We start from the raw sequence: 22,015 nt of genomic DNA on the forward strand, positions 1-22,015 counted from the left end.
TTTTTGTGCCCGAGCTTGGCTAACAGGATAGTGGTGAGGTCTGAAACTCTCATACTAGTAACTCCTTTAGTAGGACTATCATGACTTTTTAAACAAACTTTTGGACATCATTAAGATGAAACTTTGGCATTTTTCAAACTGTGAAAGGATTTTAATATCAGAAACAAAGAGCATTTTTAGGAATACAGACTTTATTTATTTCCCCCTTAATAAGGCAGTGACTTTTCCATCCCTGATGGCATGGAAGATTCTGCTCCAAGGAACACTGAGGACTGTGCACTTTTTCCCAGAAACCGAAGGTCTTTGGGTTTTTGGCACTGAGCACAATAGCGCTTGACTTCTCATTTGCAGCTGCGCGGTTTCGAACATATTAGCACTGCTGTTCAACCCCAACGTGCTAAAAACACGAGTGGGCTCCCACAGCCCGGCGCTCTGTGCGGCATTTCCCGTTTGAAGGTGGCAAATAACCTCAGGACTGGTTAAAAACAACATGGAGCTCCCTCAAAGTCCCGCAGCTCGGCACAGAACGGAGACCATGAGTGTATGTGCCACGGTAAGCCCAAGAATCAGGCTAAATCGCGCTCCGGCCGCCGCTTCCACGCGCCTCTATCAAGACTCCGCGTTTCGCCCTAGCCCTGCGCTGCCGCCCGCCTCCTGCGCTCACTTCGCGTTTCCTGTCCACCCGGAGGAGGTTTGTCCCTGCGACGCCGCCGTTCCGCAGCTGCAGCGGCAGCGTCATGGCGGCGGCGCTCTCAATGTCAGCGGCTCTGCGGCGCCTGGTCGCGGCGAGCGGGGTGGCCGTGGGCCGCGGCCCCGCGGACAGGTAACGGGGGCGGCCTCCAGGCGCGGCCCGGGGCCGCGGCCCGCGGACAGGGGCGGCCGCCCGTGCAGGGAGCTTGACCCGGGCCTAGGACGCCCGGGGCGCCGCGCAGGCCCTGCCGCAGGCCGCGGGCCTGAGGCCTCCTGCACGTCGTCCCACCGCGCCCGGCGTCCTTGAGGCGCCCGCAGGAGCGAGGAAGCCCCGCGGTGCCCGGCGGCCGCGGGCAGCGCGCCGGACAGAGCGATGGCCCTGCCAGCTGCACCACGTTCCTTTCGGGGATCCGCTCCCTGCTCCCGTGTCCTGGCCCTTTTTTTCCCTAGGATCGGCAGGTTGAGGCTCTGGAGATGCGCGTGTGTGTGCTCCTCTGCGCATGTTGCGGGGCAGAAGCATTTGTTAGGTCTCATTTGCTTCTTGTCAGAAAAAAAAATACAGTTCGGTGCAATTTACTGTAATTTGGAAGACTTGTTTTTCCTTACTTCTAAAATTTTTAAGTGAAAACCCGAGTGAAAAATGACTAATAATTCATAGAATCATAGAATGCCTAAAGTTGGAAGGGACCTCTAGAGGTCACCTAGTCCAGCCCCCCTGCACACGCAGGGTCACCTAGAGCACGTGGCACAGGACTGCGTCCAAGCGGGTTTGGAAGATCTCCAGAGAAGGATAATTCTTTATATCTCTGTGTGTTCATATATATGCAGAAAACTATATGAGCGCATATATAAGGGGAAAGAAAAACATGTTCTTGGCTATACTACTGTTTTTTTTTTTTTGTACTCATTTTATGTGCTGATTCTCCCACTGATTACTGCTGCACCTTCTTGAAATAGCACCCGTTTTTCAGTGCTTGAAAATAATTCTCATTTGATTAAACAAACAAACCTGGTAATCTGTGGGTATCAAGACTGGCAGAGGTTGGAAGGGACTTCTGGAGATATCTAGTCTAATCCCCTGCTCAAGAAGGGTCATCTGGAGCATGTTATCCTTTGAGTTTAGGAATTTTTTTTTATGTTAATACAGAAACTTTCTGCTGTTTTCCTGTTTCTGCTTTCCTTTTGTCCTTTGTGGTGTTGACACAACTCTTCCCTGTGCTGTGTAGTAAATTAGTTTAGACAGCTGATTCAGGTTAAAAAATAATTTTGTTTGTTCATTTTAATGTTTTGCCACGTTATTTCTAAATAGTTTTTCCAGAACAAATAGTGGAATGCAGCAGGGGCAGGAATGAACAGCATGAAGGCGTGAGATAGAGACTCATAAGTTGGCTTTGCTTCCAAGAGTAAGACCCTTGAAGCAGTACCCAAAGGCTACTGGACGTGTCAGCAGCTTGCTGCATGTCTTGCACCTGGCTTTGCAGCTCTTGCTTTCCGTTCAGGAAGCACTTTGGCAGCTCCTTTGTTTCTGCAAATTTACAGTATATTAACAAGTCTAACAATCTATCTAAATATGGGAGTAATCCTTATAATTTTCAATCTGTGCAAGGAATGTACTATACATATATGCTATGTAAGAACATCTGACTTACTGTAGAATTCATGTCTAATTAGAATTACTAAGAATAAAAGGTAACACTGAATAAGATGATGTAGTTGTAAACAGTGAAGGCATTTGAATGGCTGTCATGTTAACACTTTTTCTCAACTTCAGAATAAGCTTTGGATCTAGTCTGATACGGCTTTGGTAGGGTACAGATTCATGTTGTTTGCCTAAATTACCATACCAAAGTAGTGTACTGTGTTTGTGCGTTGTGGAATTAAAATTAAAGCTTTCAAGCAGTGGTTTCATTTGTAGTGGACTTGGCAATTTTTTGCAAACTTCTGTGTCAAACTTCCAATACTTCTCTGATTTTTGGGGACTTGAATTGCAGAATAATGTCTGTTTTTTAAGGACTTTTTGAGATTATCCTTCAGTAGTCAAAAGAGAGGGTCTGCTGTGATTTCTATGAGTTATATCTAAATCTATACGTTTTACAGCTTTCTTCAAGGAAGAGGCTATGTTTACCCATGCATGTTTAAGTACTCTAAAATATACTTGTCCAAGTTGCTTGGTGGTTCTGAACAGCCAACTCTAAACACAATGAGGAAAATGAGTATTCAACCCTGAGTTAACAGAATGCATAGAACAGGTATTTCTGACATCGTTAGGAAGGAGGTTCAGAGTTACCATTAATCATTCATTAGCCAAGCAGACTGCTAGCAAGCTGAACTGATCCAGTAGGTTGACTTTCTGTATGTTGTTTAGATAACAATTTTGAAGAATAACACTTTTCTGTTGTAAGATCTGACAATGTCTTAGAAGGTGGAAAATACGTTAAAGATGCTCTTTATGTTCATGCTTTTCAGGAAGAAAGCTATACCTTGTTTGTCCATCCTACCTAATTAGTTCCAATTTTGTGAGCTAAAATTTGATTAACGGGTGTAACTTAAATAAAGCAGTTAAATTCCTACAGGATTCACGTGAATAGGAGATAGATAGATATAAATGCCTTCATCTTGGGAAAGGTGCATTGTCACTGTGTGGTATGGAATCTGGGTAGGTGGAGTTGGGAAAAGAGAACTTAAATGATCTGTTTGAAGAACAAGCAAATTTTTGCTGAGTCTGTGAATCAGCCATTCATTCCAAAACTGCTTAGTATTTCTCAGAATTACTTTTTTTTATGAGATATCACAATCGGGATACACTGCATCTGCAAAATATATTTTATATTTTGTTTATGCAGTTCTAATATCTGGGTGTGTAGTCTCTACACTTCATAATAATGGGTTATTCTTGTCTCTTTTCAGTGATGGAAGGAGTTTCTTTGAAATGCATTGCTTGCTTCTTGTAACTCATAGAGTCTTGAGCGCGATCACAGATATTTTGCTAGTTCATTATGAATGGACAGCTGAGGTTATGAAATGAAAGAATTCTGGACAATAACAGAAACCCTGTTATTGAACTCATCCTGTGGTTTTAGGAGAGTGTGGAAACCTAGGATACCATTTAAATTTTATTCATCTGTTGACAGGCTTCAAGAGTTGACAACTTGATTGTCAAAGAGTTATCAAAGAGTTGACAACTCTTTTTTACTGTGAGTGTGGTTGAGTCCAGAGAGGTTGTGGAGTCATCGTTAAAACCTGACTGGCCATAGTCCTGCTCTAGCAGACTGCTGGAGCAGGGAAACTGGACCAGATGATCTCCAGAGCTCTTGTCCAACTGTTCTGTGTTTCTGAAAAATCTGCAACATAGAGCTTTATTGTAATGAATTCCAGTGGAGAACTGCATCTGAAGTCAAAATCTGGATTAAAATTTGAAGACAAAACGGGCAAAAATTGTTTAAGATGATGCATACATAGTTTCATTTTGATTGTTTGTAGGGCAAAAATTAAAATATACATTTATCTTGAATTTTAAATTTAAATTATTTTAAAATACATATCAAAGTACTGTGTTGAATCAGATTATACTGCTATGCAATAGAACAACTGTGAGCTGAAATGCAGAGTAAAGCTCCAGGGAATTTCCCAGTTGTAAAACTGCTGGAATGACATGGACCTATGGAACAAATTCAAGGTGAAAGATGTGGCAAGATACACTGACACAGCAAGGGGAAGAAGAGATGAAATACACTGCAGTTCCTACAGTTAATGAGAGTAAGTGTAAAAACAAGCTCCAGGCAGCAGCGTTTGTCTGAACTTGCAGATAGGCTGAAGCAATAGTTTGGAGGAAGTAGATATTCCATGTATTTCAATGTCTAAGTCATTTAAAACATTCTATTTGACTCCATCCATACTGTGCAGATAATGACTCTCTGGATAAGAAAGGGTCCAGCAGATCTTGTAGGTTCACTGTGACTGAAAACGTGATCTGTAGTTATGTTTTTATTGTCACTTATCTCTTGAATGATGATCTGGTCTGTCTTTCTCATGAAAGAACCTCTTACTCTGTCAGTTCTGCATGCACTTTGGGAGCAGGGAGGAGAGGTGGAACAACTTGAGTCTCACTTTATGCAAGATCTCAAATTGTTGTTTCATCCCTACTGGTTTCAGACCTGTAAGATCCGAGCAAGGCCAGCAGCTTGCTGGTGTGTGTTTCATGCATGTGCAGCTTTTTTACCAGATCATAGTGTCCTGGTGAACCAGGACAGTGTTTTTGTTTCCTTGTTTTTGGTTTCCCTATTTGGCTTTTTGGGCAGTAAGATATAAGACTGTTCCTTATTTGTTTTAGAGTGGAAAAAAACTTTGGAAGGAACATGTTAGGTGTAAAGAAACATTGAGGCTGGTCAAAACAAGGATTTTTGCCTCAGCTGAGATTCTAGATTCTTCACATTTCATCAGGAATCAAATAATTTGAGCAGTGAAAAATACCCTGTAACATATATTTTAGTATTTTTTTAATGCACAGCTTCTATTTTCTAGTGAGCTAAGATGAAGATCATTCTTTCACTTTGGGATTTTCATAATGTTTCTTAAAGCTCAGGTATTTTCTGGATGAGGAAGAGGACAGGGAGAAGGAGTGAAAATAAGAGGGCCAGAAGGAAAAAAACGGTTGGAACAGCCAAAGTTCGAGAAGCGGGGGGGGAGGGAGAGATATGTTGCTCTGGGAATGTCTGTCTGTCTAATGTAATTACAGACAAGTAAATAGACAAAGAAGGAGGTGATGACAGCAAAATGTTCCTGATGAAACTTCTTAAATTTCTATTCATTGTTGGGCATGTAACTTGGAGCAACTTATTTTAATTGCATCTGTTTCCTTCCCTTTTGGAATTAGAAACATAAAATACTGAAATGGGGAGGATGACAGACAGCATTTTTAGCTAGAGAAGGTTTAATGAGGCAAAGTACAAGGATGTTTAAGGTATGGTTGTATTCAGAGACAACTTTAGTAAATAAGTTATGTGCTCACTTCTGCATTAGAACAACTGAAAAGTTTCCTCACCAGCCTGTGGCAGCTAGTAGGTTTGTTTTGACAACTGTTGGCCACTTATCTAAAGTGTAGTATATCTTTAAAAAAAGGTTATTCCAGCATGCAATAGTACTATCTTCTAAATCTGCTGATCTGAAAACATAAAGAACAGTGGTGTTAAAAAAAAAAAAAAATGAAGACTGAAATTCCCTGGCAGTTATGTTCTAAACCAGAGAGACATAGTCCCTTTCTTTAGTTGCATTTGGAAATTACACTTCGTTTGTTTCAGTATTTCCTAATACCAAATATGTTGTACATTTAAGCTAGAAATGGATGTATTTATATGGCTCATACAAACAATCTCGAGGTGTAATTAATACCGTGTATCTCGATAGTGATCTGTGGCCTTTCACCTGCAACTAATCACCACTGAAAACTATATCTAGTGTTTTGGGGAGTGGGCAATAGATGCAGATCTAATAATCACTAGTTATTATACTAATGTATTAATATTCTCCCATCACACAGTGGTAACATCACCCATTCGTATGTTAAGCAACGAATGGTAAGGATAAAAGCATTTTTTGCAGTCAGTTTATTTTAGTCAGTCTCTTAAAATTTGGACCACAACTTTAAACTTTTTTTTTTTGGCTGATATCTTTGTATAGTTTACTGTATGAACAAATCATCTATTTAGTGCAGTAATTTCTAATCTTCCGCAAACTTGTGGCTTTTTTTTTTTAATGAATCTATGAACTTTAAGAATGTTTGAAAATGTTATGCATAAGGTAGATTTTGGGAGATAGAAAACCAAGGTTGATGCTTACGTCTGTTTGGGAGTAGCATATAGTCTTTTATAGTATGCTTTGTGCTGATCTAGCATGAAGCTCTTTAAGTACAGATGTTTTTCTGCATCACAAACCGAGTGTTCATGGTTCTTTAAAATAGAACCAGGTCTGTTAGCACTTTTTTTTTTTCTTTTTCAGCTAAAACTGATTCATAGTTTTTAAACTTTTTTTATTATTATTACCTTCTTTTATACTAATGGTTTCATTAGATTTGTGTAATCCCTTAGCCTTCATGTTTTTTTTTTCCATGTATATGTTTCATTATCATGAGAACAATTCAGTGAATTTCAATATGCTTTTTAAAAATTTTTCTTTCTTGAAAGGACTAGGATAGTGTGTTAGTGTGTTATAAAATATGTGGCTGAATGGACTGTAAATCACTTTGTTGTTTCTATCAAGAGATGCTGTTAGAGTGACAGAAGGCAAGCGAATAGTTAACATCTTCTTAAATTAAAGACAATTAAAGTTAAAAATAGGAAATTATGTTTTGTTACAAAACTGGTGGGCATTCTTTTCTAAGAAATGAACTGCGTACTTTAAGTTTCAACGTGCAGTTGTTCCTTCTTGACAGTGTTGCGGTATATTTAGGTATATTTAGGTATATTTGTTTTGTTAACAAGCCACTTTCTAGCTGCAGTAATTTGTGTCTGTCTTAGTCGCCCCTTGCCCTGTATGTGATGTTGAGGAAGTAAATTAACTTTGAGCTAAGCTATCCAGACTGTGGGCAGCTCCAGAATGTGTGTGGGCAAACACTTCTTGCAGCTGCTTATTCTTGTAATGTTAACATGGAGGATCTTATGAACAGCTTTATTTTACATATAATACATCAAATCTGATTTTGAAAATAACTAATTAATTTAAGATGTTGGTTTTAGAAGATTATACACAACATACATATACTTTTCTTTATTGTCATTTACTATCAGTCTAAATAATGTCCTATCACATGTTTGTCACACCGTTTGTATTAATATCTAAAACCAGAATTTTATTGCACAGAATATTTTTTTTCCTCATTTCCACTTATTTCAGTAGCTTGAATTATTTGGGGTTTTAGTGGAGTTGCTAATTTGTTTTCTCTGTATCAAAGACAGTTGAGAAAACTTACTAATGTTCAGAAATACCCTTGATTACAAAATCAGAGATGTTTTAGCTATTCAAAGTTCCAACTCTAGGCAAGTGGCTTGCTATTTTCAGTAGAACCATCATCTTTTCAAATTAAAAAATAAAATAGAGTTTATCTTCATGCCATAGTTTTGACTAGTCTGTCATGTATTCAGGGAGTATTTGTATGTTCTGCATAAGTTATCTGAAGGGAAACTTTGCAGCAGTTCCGTTCTGTTGTATGTTAGTATTGATTGTGCTTAACGAGAAAGAAAAATGAAATATGAATGTTGTCTGAAATGGAGTTCAGGAAAATGTTTTGTGTCTTAGGCTGTAGTTTTGCCTTTAGGGTTTGTTCCACTTCAGAAAGGAGTGAGCAACTGTAAACCTGGTAGTCTCCTTTCAGAGAACTTAGAGCTGCTCAGACAGTAGGAGTGTGGAGGAAGACTATAAAGGGAAAAGAAGAGTGCTAGGGAGGAGGAGAGGGGCAATGCATAAATAAGAGTGCAAGGGAACATGGTAGCTGGTAAAGTCATTTTTATTTCCAAAGATGACTTCTGTAGTAGTGTTAGGTGGTTTTACAGGAATAAAATAGCTGAAAATGGAAACAAAATGGAAAGAAGATAATTATGAAACAACTGGGCAGTCACGCTTTCAAAACTGAAGTTACTTAAGTAATTTGGCAAATTTTTGAAAATGATCTTGTACCATGCAATAATTTATTCCTCACTAGTTTAAGGAGTTGCTATCTCAAGACTGCAGATATATATATATTGTTTTATATATATATAAAAAAATACTTCAAAGAAGAACTTTTTTTTCATGAGCTGTTTACGTGTAGTTGTTGCTTGCACTTGCATGCAGAGTAGCTTTTAAAGGTTTGGTATTGTGATTTTTTTTTAAGACTGCAGTTGTAAACATTGATAGGTCACTTAAATTGCTGTCAGCCACTTGTTTGAAGCCAAAAGTTAATCTGCGTTGTATGAACTAATTATCCCTTTGGCCTTCTTTTCAAGATGGGTATTTCTTTAAGAGATACATGATTTAAAATTGGTCATTACATAGAGACTACTTAAAAACATTAAATTTTATGTTTTGATTGCAAAGTAATAAGGTTTTTAAAAAAGGAAACAAAAACAAAATGCAAGAAGACCCAAATGCGATTGATGAAACTGAATCTAACAGGAATTAGTGACGGGCACGATGTTGGGGCAGTGAGACTGGCTGCTCCTGAAGCTCTGCTGGGAGCTGAGGGGAACCTCAGCACTGGCACTTCTCTCCACTTCCACAGCATCTTAACGTGGACAGAGCTGGATGCTGGTACCAAAGTCCATCAGCACAGTCCAGGCAAGGCAAAATAATGAACCATCTAGTGAAAAGCAGGTCTAGCGAAACGCAAAACACAATGGAGTCAGAGACAGGATTGGAGACAAGCTAGAGAGTGGGTCCAAAGTCCTTCCAGGTGGTGGGGTCAAACCAGCCTGGAGCTAAGCTACAGTGTCTGCCTGAGGGGCTGGGGAGGAAATAGGGCTGGTGTGGGATTCTGCTGTGCTTAACCACGTAGCAGGAGTGAGGATTGAAGGCCCAGGCCCTTAGCTCCTTAAATGGAGCTTTTGGACCACAGGCTGGTGGGAGGAAGCCGTGTGTAAAGGTTGGGGTGTTGAGGTCTATTAATGCGTTCAGAGTCCTGACACATGGTCTGACAGAGCTCAGTTTTCAGACTGGTAAGCCGAATGGAAAACTGAAATACTAGTTACTCGTGTGTGTAAGATTGCAACATTGGTGCATTTGCCTTTGATACAATTCACTAGATAAATAATGTTGAAGTAACACAGTGGTTGTTCCAGTCAGAGGTTGTATAAAATGTGGTATTTGGGAAGAAGTCAATAAAGGAATCATTTGGATAGACAGAAGAACTAAAAATGGGCTGTGGTGTAACTAAAGTATGTGATACAATGGAGAGCAGTTAAGGCAGATAGTAATGCTAGAATGGTAGTGGTTCAAAGCTGAGTTAGAGACTGAAACTGAACATCATGAAGGAAACTGAAAAGAGGAAACTGGTTCAAGACAAAGGTGATGAAATGAACTAATTCCCAATAATATTCCCATTCCCTTCTGGAACAAGTGCTGAGAACATACACATCTGGCAAGTGACTTTCTTCTACGTGTTTTGTTCCATGTGTGGAACATTTGGCTGTCTCCAACTCCTTTTTTTTTTTTATAGAGTACTACAAACATAAAGGAGTAGATAGTTTTTTTTTTTTTTTTTGTAACTGCCCAACACTTGATGATTGCTGGCCAAATAGATGCGTGGTCCCTTTTGTGAACTGTAATAAACCAAGGTGTGTTTTTTTGCTGATGATTTAAGGGATTTTTCTATTTCAGCAAAATATTTACAGTTGAAATTGTTTGAGCTCATTAAGCTAGAATTAAATGGCCTTGATTTGTGTGCCATGTTTGTAGACCTTGCCTTCTTGAGATTATTAGAATATGTATTACTTAAACCTCTAAACTCAGTCAACTAGGAAGACCTAGGGCTGGAATGCAGGACTGTATTATGTCCTGAAACAATTTGAGTAAAGATTTCTGTGTGTTTGCAATTTTTGTTTAACTTTACATAATTCAAATGCCCTATTCAAAATGCATAGATTTCCCTAAGACAGAGGTGGGTTGTGGAACATTAGTTTCATTCCTCACAGTTCTGGAATTAAACCCTTTTGACTTTTGTTCTTCTTTTTATAAAGAGAGCACAGTTTTTAGTTATTGTCTAGTTATATGAATGGCTGAATGTGGATGTGTGGGGAGAAGTTTGACATTTAGAAAGCACAGACAGAGCAAATGTGTCACCTGTGTATTTTTATCTTCATTCCCTACACAACTTTTCCTTCTTCCTTTTTGTTTTATTAGGGTTTATAGCTAGAAAATGTGAAACTCAGTTGATAGTTGATGCAGCCTTGTCAGCTTCTCTTTTGTATTTGCCTTCCAGCTGTCTTGCCTCCTTTGGTCCACAGGGAATCTGCCATCCTAGGGCTGTGATCTGAGATCATAGACTACAGATTCCACTGCTGCTGAAGACTTTAACACACCAATGTTCTTACGTAATGAGTTCCATTGCCCCTACAACAAAACCTTTGCACAGAGCTGGTTCCGGAGGTGGAATGCTCCTTTGCCCAAATGAACCTGCACTAGCTCTGTGTGGGTATTGCCCAGGAAGTTCCTCAACTCGGGCTGTTTCGATTGGCTCGTGGCGGGCAGGCGCCTATTAAATTAGTTCTCCTATAAAGCAGTGTTTCAGGTGGTGTCAGCTGAATTCGCTGCTAGAGTGCAGTTTAAACGGGCCCTCCTTGAGTCAGAAGTGAAGACCTGGCACTAGGAGATAGGCTGCGTCTGGCCCTGGCAAGCGACTTACATGAGGATGACGGGTGGTGGGTGGTACAAGCCAAGCTGTGTCTCAGCATAGAACTGACTTTTGTCTTCAGGGCTTAACTAGGGCCCTTCTTAGCATGGCAGGGGCTCTCCTGCTCCAGTCCCAGTATGGTTGTGCAGGGTGAGCACTTGAGGCGGCATGGTACTGCCGTTCAGCTGGCCTGCTGCAGACAGGCCACCAGTATTTCTCTAGGTAATTAAAGTACAACCCAAAAGAAGTAAAATTTGACTGTTTGCTACATAAAAAAAATATATATATGTAGTACTTAAAAATATTACATGCATTGAATTCCAAAGGCAGATGAACTTAACATTTGGCTTTGAAAACTGATGGTAAGATACATACCACAAGTCAAATGCTAAAAGTTTTCTTGTTTGTTTAGTACATTTAAATGACTAGTGCTCAATTTCATGATGCAGCCATGCTAAGAGAAAAGCACGGGAAGTCCCTGTGCCTCTCTCCAAATCCACTCCTGAAATATATACATATATATATATTTATGTATGAGTGTTTCAGCAGGCAGAAGCAGTGTTTATCTAATGTTTCTATTTCAATTTTAATCTCTATTTTTCTGCAACTGAATATGGAAATCTCAATGGTAGAGATTAAATGGGTCAGTATTCCTTTCATCCATGCAGAATCATAATTTAATGTGTTTATCATTTAGCATCATTTTTCAGGCAAAGGAAAAATGATGATGTGCCAGTGTTGTCTGAGAATGTAGCTATTTATAAACGGATAACTTACCTCTCCTCCAAACCCCAAAGTTATTCAGGCAGTTCATACCACCAGATAGAAATACATGGTGCTGCATGGTCTCCACAAACACTTTTTGGCATTATAAACTTGCATGTTTTGTTTGTGTTGGGATGATGTAGGAATTAGAATTATAACCTGGTAAAAGCAATATGTCCATGATTCTGATAAATCATGGTCACTTTAATTACAGTTTTACAATAGTAAATCTGCTACCAAGGAAATATTATGCCACTTTAAGATCCTTTCCCAAAATCTCAACTTTGGAAGCTTTCTGTATAAAAAAATGTATTATGTTGGAGCTGAATATGTGATCTAGTGGCACTAGATATGTGCCATATCTAGTATGACAGAGCAGGCAATCATTAATGTTTTTATTTTAGCAGAAAGAACATTATACTAGTTTGTTTTTAGTCAGCCTAATGGCAACATTTGACTAGGTTGGACATTAAAGAAGTTCTGAGCTGACGTTTTTTTCCATGTTCTTTCTTTTTCTGGAATTGCAGTGTGTTTATGGTGACCATACACCATGAAGCATTCCTGTTAAAAGCTGTAAAATTAAAAAAAAAAAAAAAAAAAAAAAAAGTTGGGTTTCTGGGAATGATTATACCAGAGGGTATGTGCTATATACGAGAGGGTTCAGTACTGAATTCTGCATATATGTATGTGTACACGTATTGGTGCTGTGGTCGTTTAGGATGAATATACTTAAAGCTCCATGTAGACTTATGTTCCATGAGGTTTCCTTTGTGTTCTGCAAGGTTTTCTTTAAGACTCTTTTGCACCTCTCTGTTGCGTTCTGATTACTGGTGCGGTGATAACTGATATTCTTTAACATATCTCCAACAGTTGACCAAAAGGGGGTGCTAATAGATCAAACAGTTGCATGTGTTGCATATAGAGGTTAAGTAGTGTTTTTTTTTTTTTTTTTTTTTTTTTTTTTACAATGAATTCCATCTTAATTACTAGATTAGATCACGTAAATATAAGCTTTTGCGTCTGAGCACTGTGCAGTGTGCCAGTAGCAATGTTGTTCTTCATGGAAGCAAATTCATGCCTTCCAAACATGGCTGCTTTTCCCCTTCCATTTGGTTTCAGGAGGATTCCCACAGGTTCTGTATCAGTCGTTTCCTTTGGAATGACTTCAGTTACTTTTTCTGCTCATATGGATAGATAAACAGAAGCAAATAGGAGTAATCATAGCTTATTTAGCATAAATTTAAGAACTGTTTGAGTTTTCAAAAGTGAATACAGACATCCAAAACTGTCAAGGTAAATATTTAGGCTAGATGCCTTAATTTTTCTAATAAATTTGTAAAAATTGTTGCTAATACTTTTCAAACTTAATGATTGAATTGTATTCTGAAGTCTGCATCCCGATGTCGCAAAAGACTTGCTGTCTGGTTTTGACTGATTGCTCCTGCTCAGTAGAACTGCCTAATGGGGTCTCCGGAGCTGAGGCATCTACAGTTACTCTAAAAAGAGAAGAGGAGACACACAAGGTCCCTGGAGATGGGAAACTCTGCTGTTCCCTTAGCATGGGGATAAGATTGTTGGGAGAACTGAAAATAGTCTAGGTGGAGTAGCTGGGAATGGAGAATTTCAAATGGCTTCTTAATGGACCTCTCCCTTTCTTTAGCAGAGAGGCAGAACCCCTTTGTGACTATGCTAAGAATGACAACTGTGGAAAAGGAGTACTTTTTTCTAGAGACACGTGTGTCTGACCTAAGGATATATTTTTCCAAAATATACAAAATGCATGGAAGTCTTTGAGCTTCACAAATTCCCACTGGGTAGTGCAGCAGTCACCATTCATTCATCCTTACTGAACTAATGTATTGTAAAATATTTATAATTAAAATTATACATTATCAAGGAGAACACAGAGTATACACTTTGCTGAGCTTCCATTCTTGTCTTGCTATTCATTAGAAAAGAAATTTAAGTTTACTGTGAAACTCTAAAACAAGAAATTGTTGCCATAGCCCGGTCTGGATGTAAAGTTCAGTTCTTACCATGTCTTTCTTGAGCAATGTATACTATGGAAGAGTTGTCTTAACCCTTTTTAAATTTATAAAACTGAAGTCTAAAGATGTAATAAAAATATCTAGATGCAGAGTAGATATAAAAACAAAGTTCATGCCAAAGCTGGACCATAATTAGGTTGATGTTAAAGACAAAATTGTATTATACAAAACTACATTTTAAGGGAACTGTTCAAATTATTATAATTAAGTGATAATAAGTGGGATCGTTAGATGTTGACAATATAAAATGATTATACTGGAATGTATAGATCAAATTTAAAGCATTTACAGTGTTCAGTGCAATGTTGGAAGGGAGCAGCGGTGGGGAAAAGTACCTCTTTTATGATTACAAACCAGACAACGTATTGATCGCTTTGAGTGGTGGTCTCTATTTGCAGCAAGAGGAGCTGCTAGGTGATTGTAGCCATGTTTACAGGAACACGAAGATACCTCATTATTTCTAATGTACAAAGAGCAAACAAAAGAAGGCTGTGATCATTTAAGAAGAGTAATGCCAGGTATATCTAAAGGAAGAGGCACAGAAAAACAGGCTTCAGCAGGAGAAAAACTTAACTACCTGAGTTTCTGCTGTTTTAAGCCTGGCGTCTTAGTCAGCCATGTAGCCTGGCCTCCTTGATTGCAGAAAGAGAAATAATTTACATAGCGGTTTGTGTAAGGTTTTGCTACAGCCCAGGAAGCTGGAGAGTTGATTAGCCTCAAACTAAGCTTTTGGGAAATGACCTGCCTGCAAGATCGTAATGCACAGGGGTGATTTTTTTTTTTAATAAAACTTATTTTACTTTAGTAAAATTCTTTTTTTGCCTGTTTTAAAAGACTAATAATTCTAATAAAACCTGTGGTTTGGATTTAAAAACTTTTTTGTATAAAAAAAACATGGCAAAGCCATGGAAAAGCTTTGGTCAGCTTGGAGTCCTATCATCTTTTGTACATTAGGTGGTAATTGGGAAGGTGATTTGTTCTGTATTTTGAGTAGTAGAAGATTTAAGGGCTTATTACTTTCAAAAAATTTCTGTATAGTTTCGGCACTTTAGAATTTTATTGCTCATTTATTTATCATTATTTAAAGTATTTTTGTAGTGTAGTGATTTCAAATTGGAGGTAAGAACAGGGTAAGAAATGTAACTTTCTGCTCTTAAGACATCAGTCCAGGGTGTTTTGTCAGGAGAAGAAAATGCACAAGCATTCAGGAAAAGGTAAAATGGGACAAAGTGAAGCTGTAATGCTTCATAAAGGGGCGTAATGCTTCCGGAGAAAGGACGAAAGGAGATTGCTTTTCTAGCGGCTTGTAGTAGAGGAAAGGAGGGGAGCTGTGAGGATGGAACTGTAAAAGAATATTCAATACTTCTGCAAGGACATCTGATGCAATGAAGAGCCACCAAGGGTCAGGAAGTATGGGACGTACATTTCAGATTGCTAGTCTAAATGTCTGTTTTCCAACAATTTTCAAATAGAATCTACTTTCCTTAAGAACCGTCTTTCTAGCTCATAGTAATGTTAAGAATGGGGAGAAGTCATTGAGGAATCCATACAAGATTGCAAATTCCAGTGAGAGACCTTTTCAAAACTGTGTAGTACAAGAAAAACAAATTTGAAAAGTGAAGAGGAGCAGACACTGATCTAAGTTAATAAACAGAACTCCGTAATTTCTACTGTGCAGTTTATCCCCATTGACAGAGTTGTCCGGCACAGAAAATTGGTCAGAGAGTGATTCTGCCAACCTTTACTCTGATTTGGTTTCTCCATTGTCTGTTCTAACTGTATATAAACTATTAACTATCGTAGTATGAGGTGATGTTGACTCTGTTTTCTGCAAAGACAGAATTTTCTGCTGAACAGTCATGTGAGAAAAACCAAAAATCAAATGACATTTTAGAAGGCTGTAGCAATTTACTTTTGAAAACCAATTAATACCTCTTCAAATGACCCTGGCCGCAACTCAAATATACTAAATTTTGCTCTCTTTATATTACAAGAAAAAAGTACAATTTGATCAGCATAATTACTCAGATTTACCCCTTTACATATTCAACAGCCCTTGCTATAGAGGAAAGTTCAGAAAGTTTCTTGGTTCAAATCTTAGATTGCTTTCTACCTAGACAGGAACAATTTGATTGCATAACCCGATATGATGCTTTGACCACAGATAAAGTAGTGAAGTGAGCAGACCATGTTGTGAAGGTCTAGAATAGCTGCAGAATACTGCTCAGATGCTAAAATACTGGGAAGGACATGGGGATAGGGTTGAAACTCATTTCCCTATAAAGCATTTTTCCTTGATTAAGGTTGAAAATTGTATGGCTTAAGCTACTTGCCTTTGGGACTCAAGTGTTGTGGTGCTCTGTAAGACACTTTTAGGATAACTTCTCCTTGGATGTGCTTTTGAAGAAGGACCATCTAGAAGCCATTCCTTTAGAGCATATTGTGGTATCAGTCCATTGTATTTTTACTTTTTGCTTTTATGTACAAATTAAAAATGACAGCCTTGCTCTAGAAGTAGTCTGAGACTGACGTGTTATTGCCATGATAGTCAGGAGATTTGGGGCTCATAGAATGCTCATTATGCACATGTTTGTGAAATTCTTTTGCTCCCTGACTTCTCTGAAAATCTGATCTTTTTCTCCTAAGTACCCTTACAGACAAATCCTGTCAGTTCAAATAGGAATTAGATGTGTCTGTATCACAAAATTGGGTGATTTTATAAACTTTGTGCTTTTTAAGTTCATTTTTCACAATGCAGAGTGTTTTTGTTGTTGTTAGTGGCAAGTCAAATGTAAAGTGGCTGAATGTGACTGATATTAGGAGTATAAATTTGTGGAAATCTGCATTTGACATATTACTGAACTGTATCCCACTTAGTTTGAAAAGATTCGTTTCATTTGCTTTATAATCACTAATTTCAAATTGCTTCACAGCGTAGGGTTTACTTTTTAAAACATTACCATTTAAGTTTTTTTCTGAAAAGTTAATGTTCACTGATTTAACATATTAAATGCAGTACAGCTACTTTGTTATTGTAAGTATTATGAGTAATTTTATTTCAAAGCTCATATTTTCAAATGCATTCTCAGCAGAATCAACAAAGATTGGAGCAGGACCTGAGCATTAGAAGACATAAGTAGATGAATGTGCTACATGGGTTGTCCCCTCATTGCATTTTCCATCTTTTCATGGCCTAAATGAATGCTACTGAAAATGCACACTTTTAATTTTACAGGTTTTTAATGACTGTGTGCAAGTTATCTGGTCCTGATACACCTTTAAAACTACTGATGATTTAACATTTATAGGCCATTAGGAACTGTGGAGTTCTGAAGGTGCTTTTATAACATGACTGGTTTCTTCAGATATTAGATAGCTATTTCTAATAGTGTTGGATTACTAGCAGGACAGTTTTAAGGACCCTGTATAAAAATCTTAAAGTTAATTTGCATCTGCACATGGAAGTCTGACTTCCCAAGTCTGAAGAACAACTGAAACTGAAGTGATTTGGTCTTTCTTACTGTTTGATTTGTATATTCTTGTGCTTTTGTGCCTCATTTGTTTAAAATGACCTTAATTAAACATGAAGCACGCTACAGAGTTGTTTGGCTTGTTTCGCTTGTTGTTGAGTTATTTTGTCAAAGATGATTTGCGCTCAAAAGGTCCAGTCCTGACATCAGTGGCATATTGAAAATTAATGGCAGGTTTTTTTTTCCTCAATCCAATGATGTGGGATCAGGTCCCTTATTTCCATCTGTAACTTACAGGTTTAGTAATTGTAAAAAAGATGAATTGTGTTTCTTGGAAGCCAATAGAGAAATGAAGCAAAGTAATTGAGATTTACCCATTCAGTGACAAAAAACTGTGAATTATGAATTTAGATTTTTTTTCCTTTGTAATTTGGTAATCGTCTGTCATTACAAACACATTTAGGATTTTTTTCCTCTGATGGCATCATTTTGAGGATCAGAGTTTTGAAGTGCTTGCAGCAGCCTCGTATTTTTCTGTCTGTTCGTGACAAACCAGCTACTGTACATTCATATAGAGCAGTACAGTCCTTGCCACTGGCAGTCTCTCTGTGACAGAGAGCCTGTAGGCTGACATAAAGTGCAGCCTGTTGTGAACTGCTAAGTGGGAGTCTGCCAAAAACTCAGCAGACAGAACTAATTGGGGAGAAAAAGGATTTTTGTGCCCTCATCTCTCCCTCTTCAATTTTTTTTACAAGACGGATATTGTTAAAGTAACTTGTTTATGTAAGATTTGTCTGCCTCTATTTTCTCATTGCATGAATCATTTTTTAACTTCAAGTCTTGCTCTGCAGGTCACTGAGCACTTCCACATGGCGGCTGGCACAGAACCAAACTCGAGACACGCAACTCATCACAGTTGATGAAAAATTGGTAAGGGTTTTCTCCTGCGTACTGCCATGATACAGCCTGCAGGGTTGTTTCTGCACAATAGGCATTCAGTATGGTATTCCGTGCTCTTCTAGGAAAGCCATATAAATGTGAACTACAAAGCAAAAATGCTTCATGCATTTTAAAAGGGGAACATTAGTAAAACATAAGTATGTGGAGGAAATACAACATTCCAAGTATTACGCAATGCAAAATAATGAGTACCTTGTTTATTATTATATTGTGGTCAAGTACCAATATGAACTCTGATTTATAACAAATTTGCTCTTTTGAGATCTAGGTATTTTCTGTGTAGTGGAATGATACAAAAGTTGCCTACTTCCTGAAATTCTCTTCATTAAGACCCATATTACTAAAGAAAGTTTGTAAAGAAGCTTGCAAGCTTATTGTTACTACGTACATACACTCCAGCTTTTGAATATGCATGAAGGTTAGATTACAACTAGGAACAAATGCATAACATTCTTCTGCTAATCAGTAGCAGATCAGAAATTTGGCAATCTTTTCTTGTAAGTACTTCCATAATGTGTGGTCTGTTACTCTAGATGCAACCTGACACTTATGTTTACATTATTCAATAGCATAATTTTTGTAAGACTTCTAGAGGGAATGCGTCACAGCAGAAGGGGGCTTTTCATTGGTGTTCAGGTCGCTTTTGAATCTCCAGGAAAAAACAATTTCCCATCATACGTAGCAGCTCCTCCTTATTGTATACACTTTTTTTGTGTGTGTCTCTGAAGCTCTGATAACAACGTGGGATCCAAAGGAAATGCTGGTAATTTATATCTAAAAGTTGAACATTTGTAATGGTAACTGCAGATTGAGACACCTGACGTTTAACAGGCTACTGAAAAAATTGTACTTAGTTTGAAAACTCCTTAAGGTTTCTATATTTCATGTTTTATAACACACAAATGACAATAAGTAATCTCTTCTATGTTAGAGTCATTTCCGCTGTAAACTTTGTATGATGCCTTAGTAATTTTTTTTCTGAATTTAAAATGTCATGACACAATTCTAGGTTTGAAAAACGGGGGAAAATTTTAATAACCATATTTGTTAAAATACTGTATCTTGCAAATCTAATTGCAAAACTTGGGTTTCAGGAAATTTCATTTAATGAACAAAAGGTCATGATTAGCTATGTAAATAAAATTCACCAAGTCAATTGACCTACATTTCCCTAAACATATTATGAATAGCATTTGTTTGTTATATTCTTGTTCTTTAACATTAAAAAAAAATCTAATTGGCATTTTATATTGCCTTACTTTACAGCATCACACTTCCCTGTGGTGACCTCAGGCGATTCATGTGTGGATATGTAGAGGCTACAGTGTGAAAACAGGCTCACAAAATAAATCCTCTGTCTTCTGTATTTAAATGCACATTATTCTAAATTATGGTTTTACATTACTCTAACAATGAGAATTTACATTTATAGTTGAGTTAAAATTATACTAATTTGAACTACAACTTTTCTGTTCTCTCGGTATTGGTATAAATGAGTACTGAATGAAATAGTTTGTATTTATCAAAAGTTAAGAAGTGAACAGTAGAATTAAACAAAATGATTCAATGTCTGCTAGTATCAGATCTCACTAAAAGAGTCTATGAACTCAACAGAATGCACAATGACATCAAAAATAACTAAGTGATCATTTCCTGCTCATTTCTTTTGAGCATTGGGATAAATGTCAATTGAATAGTCTTTTCCTGCAGTGTTGTGCTCTGTCCTGTTTTTCTCTTAGATTCTTGTAGGGTTTGAAACAAGATGCTAAAAGATTATTCTAATCTTCTAAAAATTTCACATACATATTTGGAAAAATATGTGTATCATAAAAATCAATTAATTGATGTTCTATGTATTGGGCAAAACACATATCCTATCACCTTCAAGGAGGAAAGGAAAGTCTTCAAGAAACGTTTTGAAGTGATTTTTGACGTTTTTTCAGACGTTTTGACGTTTGTCACAAGTTCTGTAGACACCTGTTAAGCCTTATGGAAAAGTAAATTACTGTATTATCCTATTCTAAATTGCTGGAATGTATTTCTTTCTAATGAGGATTAATGGAATATATTAAAACTAATATATTACTTGAATTACCTTTTTTTAAAAATAATGTTGCTAAACACAATATAACTATTTCTATACAAGTTATAATTAAAATATATTCCAGAATGCCATGTTTTAATTTAAAAATAATAATATTTTGGTAGATTCGTTGTTTGTCTGTTTTATATTTATTTATTTTTATTTTTTTTAAGCCTGACATGACTTTACTGGTAGCCCAAAAATGGGATTGTTTGTTCTTTTCTTCTTGTATGCTTATTTTGAAACTGAACTCTTTTATGAGTTGATATGTACAAGTTTAATAGATTGACACAGTGATTTTTAAAGACTTTTAATTACATTTCATCATTGAGTCCATTTGGCTACTGTTATAGGCCTTGTATTCCTATATGTTTACATATATGATACAACTTTCTTTTTGATCCTGTAATAGAATATTTCTTATGTTAGGAAACATAAACAAAATAGAATGGGATAAAATTTAGATCACATTAATTGTAATCTAAATTACTGTTTTCTATATTAGAAAAAAAAAGTGGAACTCTTACGTGTAGAAGGAGTTAGAATGCTCAGCTTGAATAGAACACACCCAAGAAATGATGTTTTGTCCCAACTATTGGTCATTTTCTGTGAATTTTAATAAAAATAACCTAATGAACAGTTAAATCCAAAGAAAATAGCGTACAAAATGACCAAAGCTAAACAAAAATATAGTTCTTGCATCATATCTTGAATCTCTGGCCACCAATTAGGTCATATTCCAAGAGTCTGGACAAATAGCTGGGTGAAAAGTAGTCTCTCAAGACTGTTTGCATTAGGAAATTTGGGCTATAGAGGACGAAGGCTGTTGGCAGCCAGTCTCCCTCAGGTAATGTTCCAAATGATTTAACTGTTTGCAAGGATGGAATAACATTGTTTCCATCAACATTATAAAAGGTTTTGGATGTTTTGCCTAAAATGGGAATTGGAGCTATTTTACTGTGACTTGTTTCAACTGTTATAAATACAGCATATCTGTACTGCCCATTTTAGCAAAAAGTAGTGTTCAGCATGTGTGCCTTAAGCAGGCTTTCCAGTCTGTGCGAGTAGCGTTGATTTGCAGTGTCCTGCCCCGAGTTTCTCCAGGCTAGATAGTTTCTTGAAAATTGCAGTCCGCTGTTGGGAAGGTTTTGTGCCAGATTACCCCCAGATTTTTGCCATTAGAGGACTTTTTATAGTGGTTAAATGATACCAATATTGCAAGAGTATTTGAATAGGAGAAGGTATTACAAGAACGGCAGGCTAACTGCAGTAATACATTTCAGCTGCTTTTCTGAAATTGTTCTCTTGTGCATGCTGTCGGTTAAACTGTTTTTTGAGTCCTAGTGCCCAAGTCACAGTGCTAAACTTAATAGTGGGCTAGTTGCCTTCTTGCTATAGACTAGCTCCTATGTATCCATCATTAAACATAACTCTAGTATGCTGAAGTATCTGAACCTCTTTTTTGAAAGAAGTTTTGATTTTTGAAGGCAGAGTTCAAGAGTAACCTCAAGTGCAGCCTAGGCCAAAGCTGTATCAAGAGTTTTAGCAGCTTCATCTTGCCTCTCTATAAGTAGTAAATATCTGTTGTAAGTGCTTATTACCGGAAAAAAACAGGAATACCAGTTTATTAATAGGAGTCTCA

The 22,015-nt window shown here is 37.4% G+C and overlaps 1 protein-coding gene across 1 annotated transcript in view; it reads left to right on the forward strand.

Moving 5' to 3' along the window:
* Window positions 1–669: 669 nt before the first annotated feature.
* Window positions 670–22,015, forward strand: part of NDUFS4 (NADH:ubiquinone oxidoreductase subunit S4) — a 41,047-nt gene continuing 19,701 nt past the window's right edge. Inside the window, exons 1-2 of the mRNA XM_088531989.1 lie at window positions 670–823; window positions 18,182–18,260. Coding sequence (XP_088388115.1) covers window positions 738–823; window positions 18,182–18,260 — 165 coding nt within the window. The 5' untranslated portion in view covers window positions 670–737. The remainder of the gene's footprint in view (window positions 824–18,181; window positions 18,261–22,015) is intronic.

The sequence above is a fragment of the Tinamus guttatus genome, unplaced genomic scaffold (assembly GCF_059628265.1).
Source record: "Tinamus guttatus ecotype Peru unplaced genomic scaffold, ASM5962826v1 Tinamus_guttatus_pri_ptg000444l, whole genome shotgun sequence".
Taxonomy (NCBI): Eukaryota; Metazoa; Chordata; class Aves; order Tinamiformes; family Tinamidae; genus Tinamus; species Tinamus guttatus.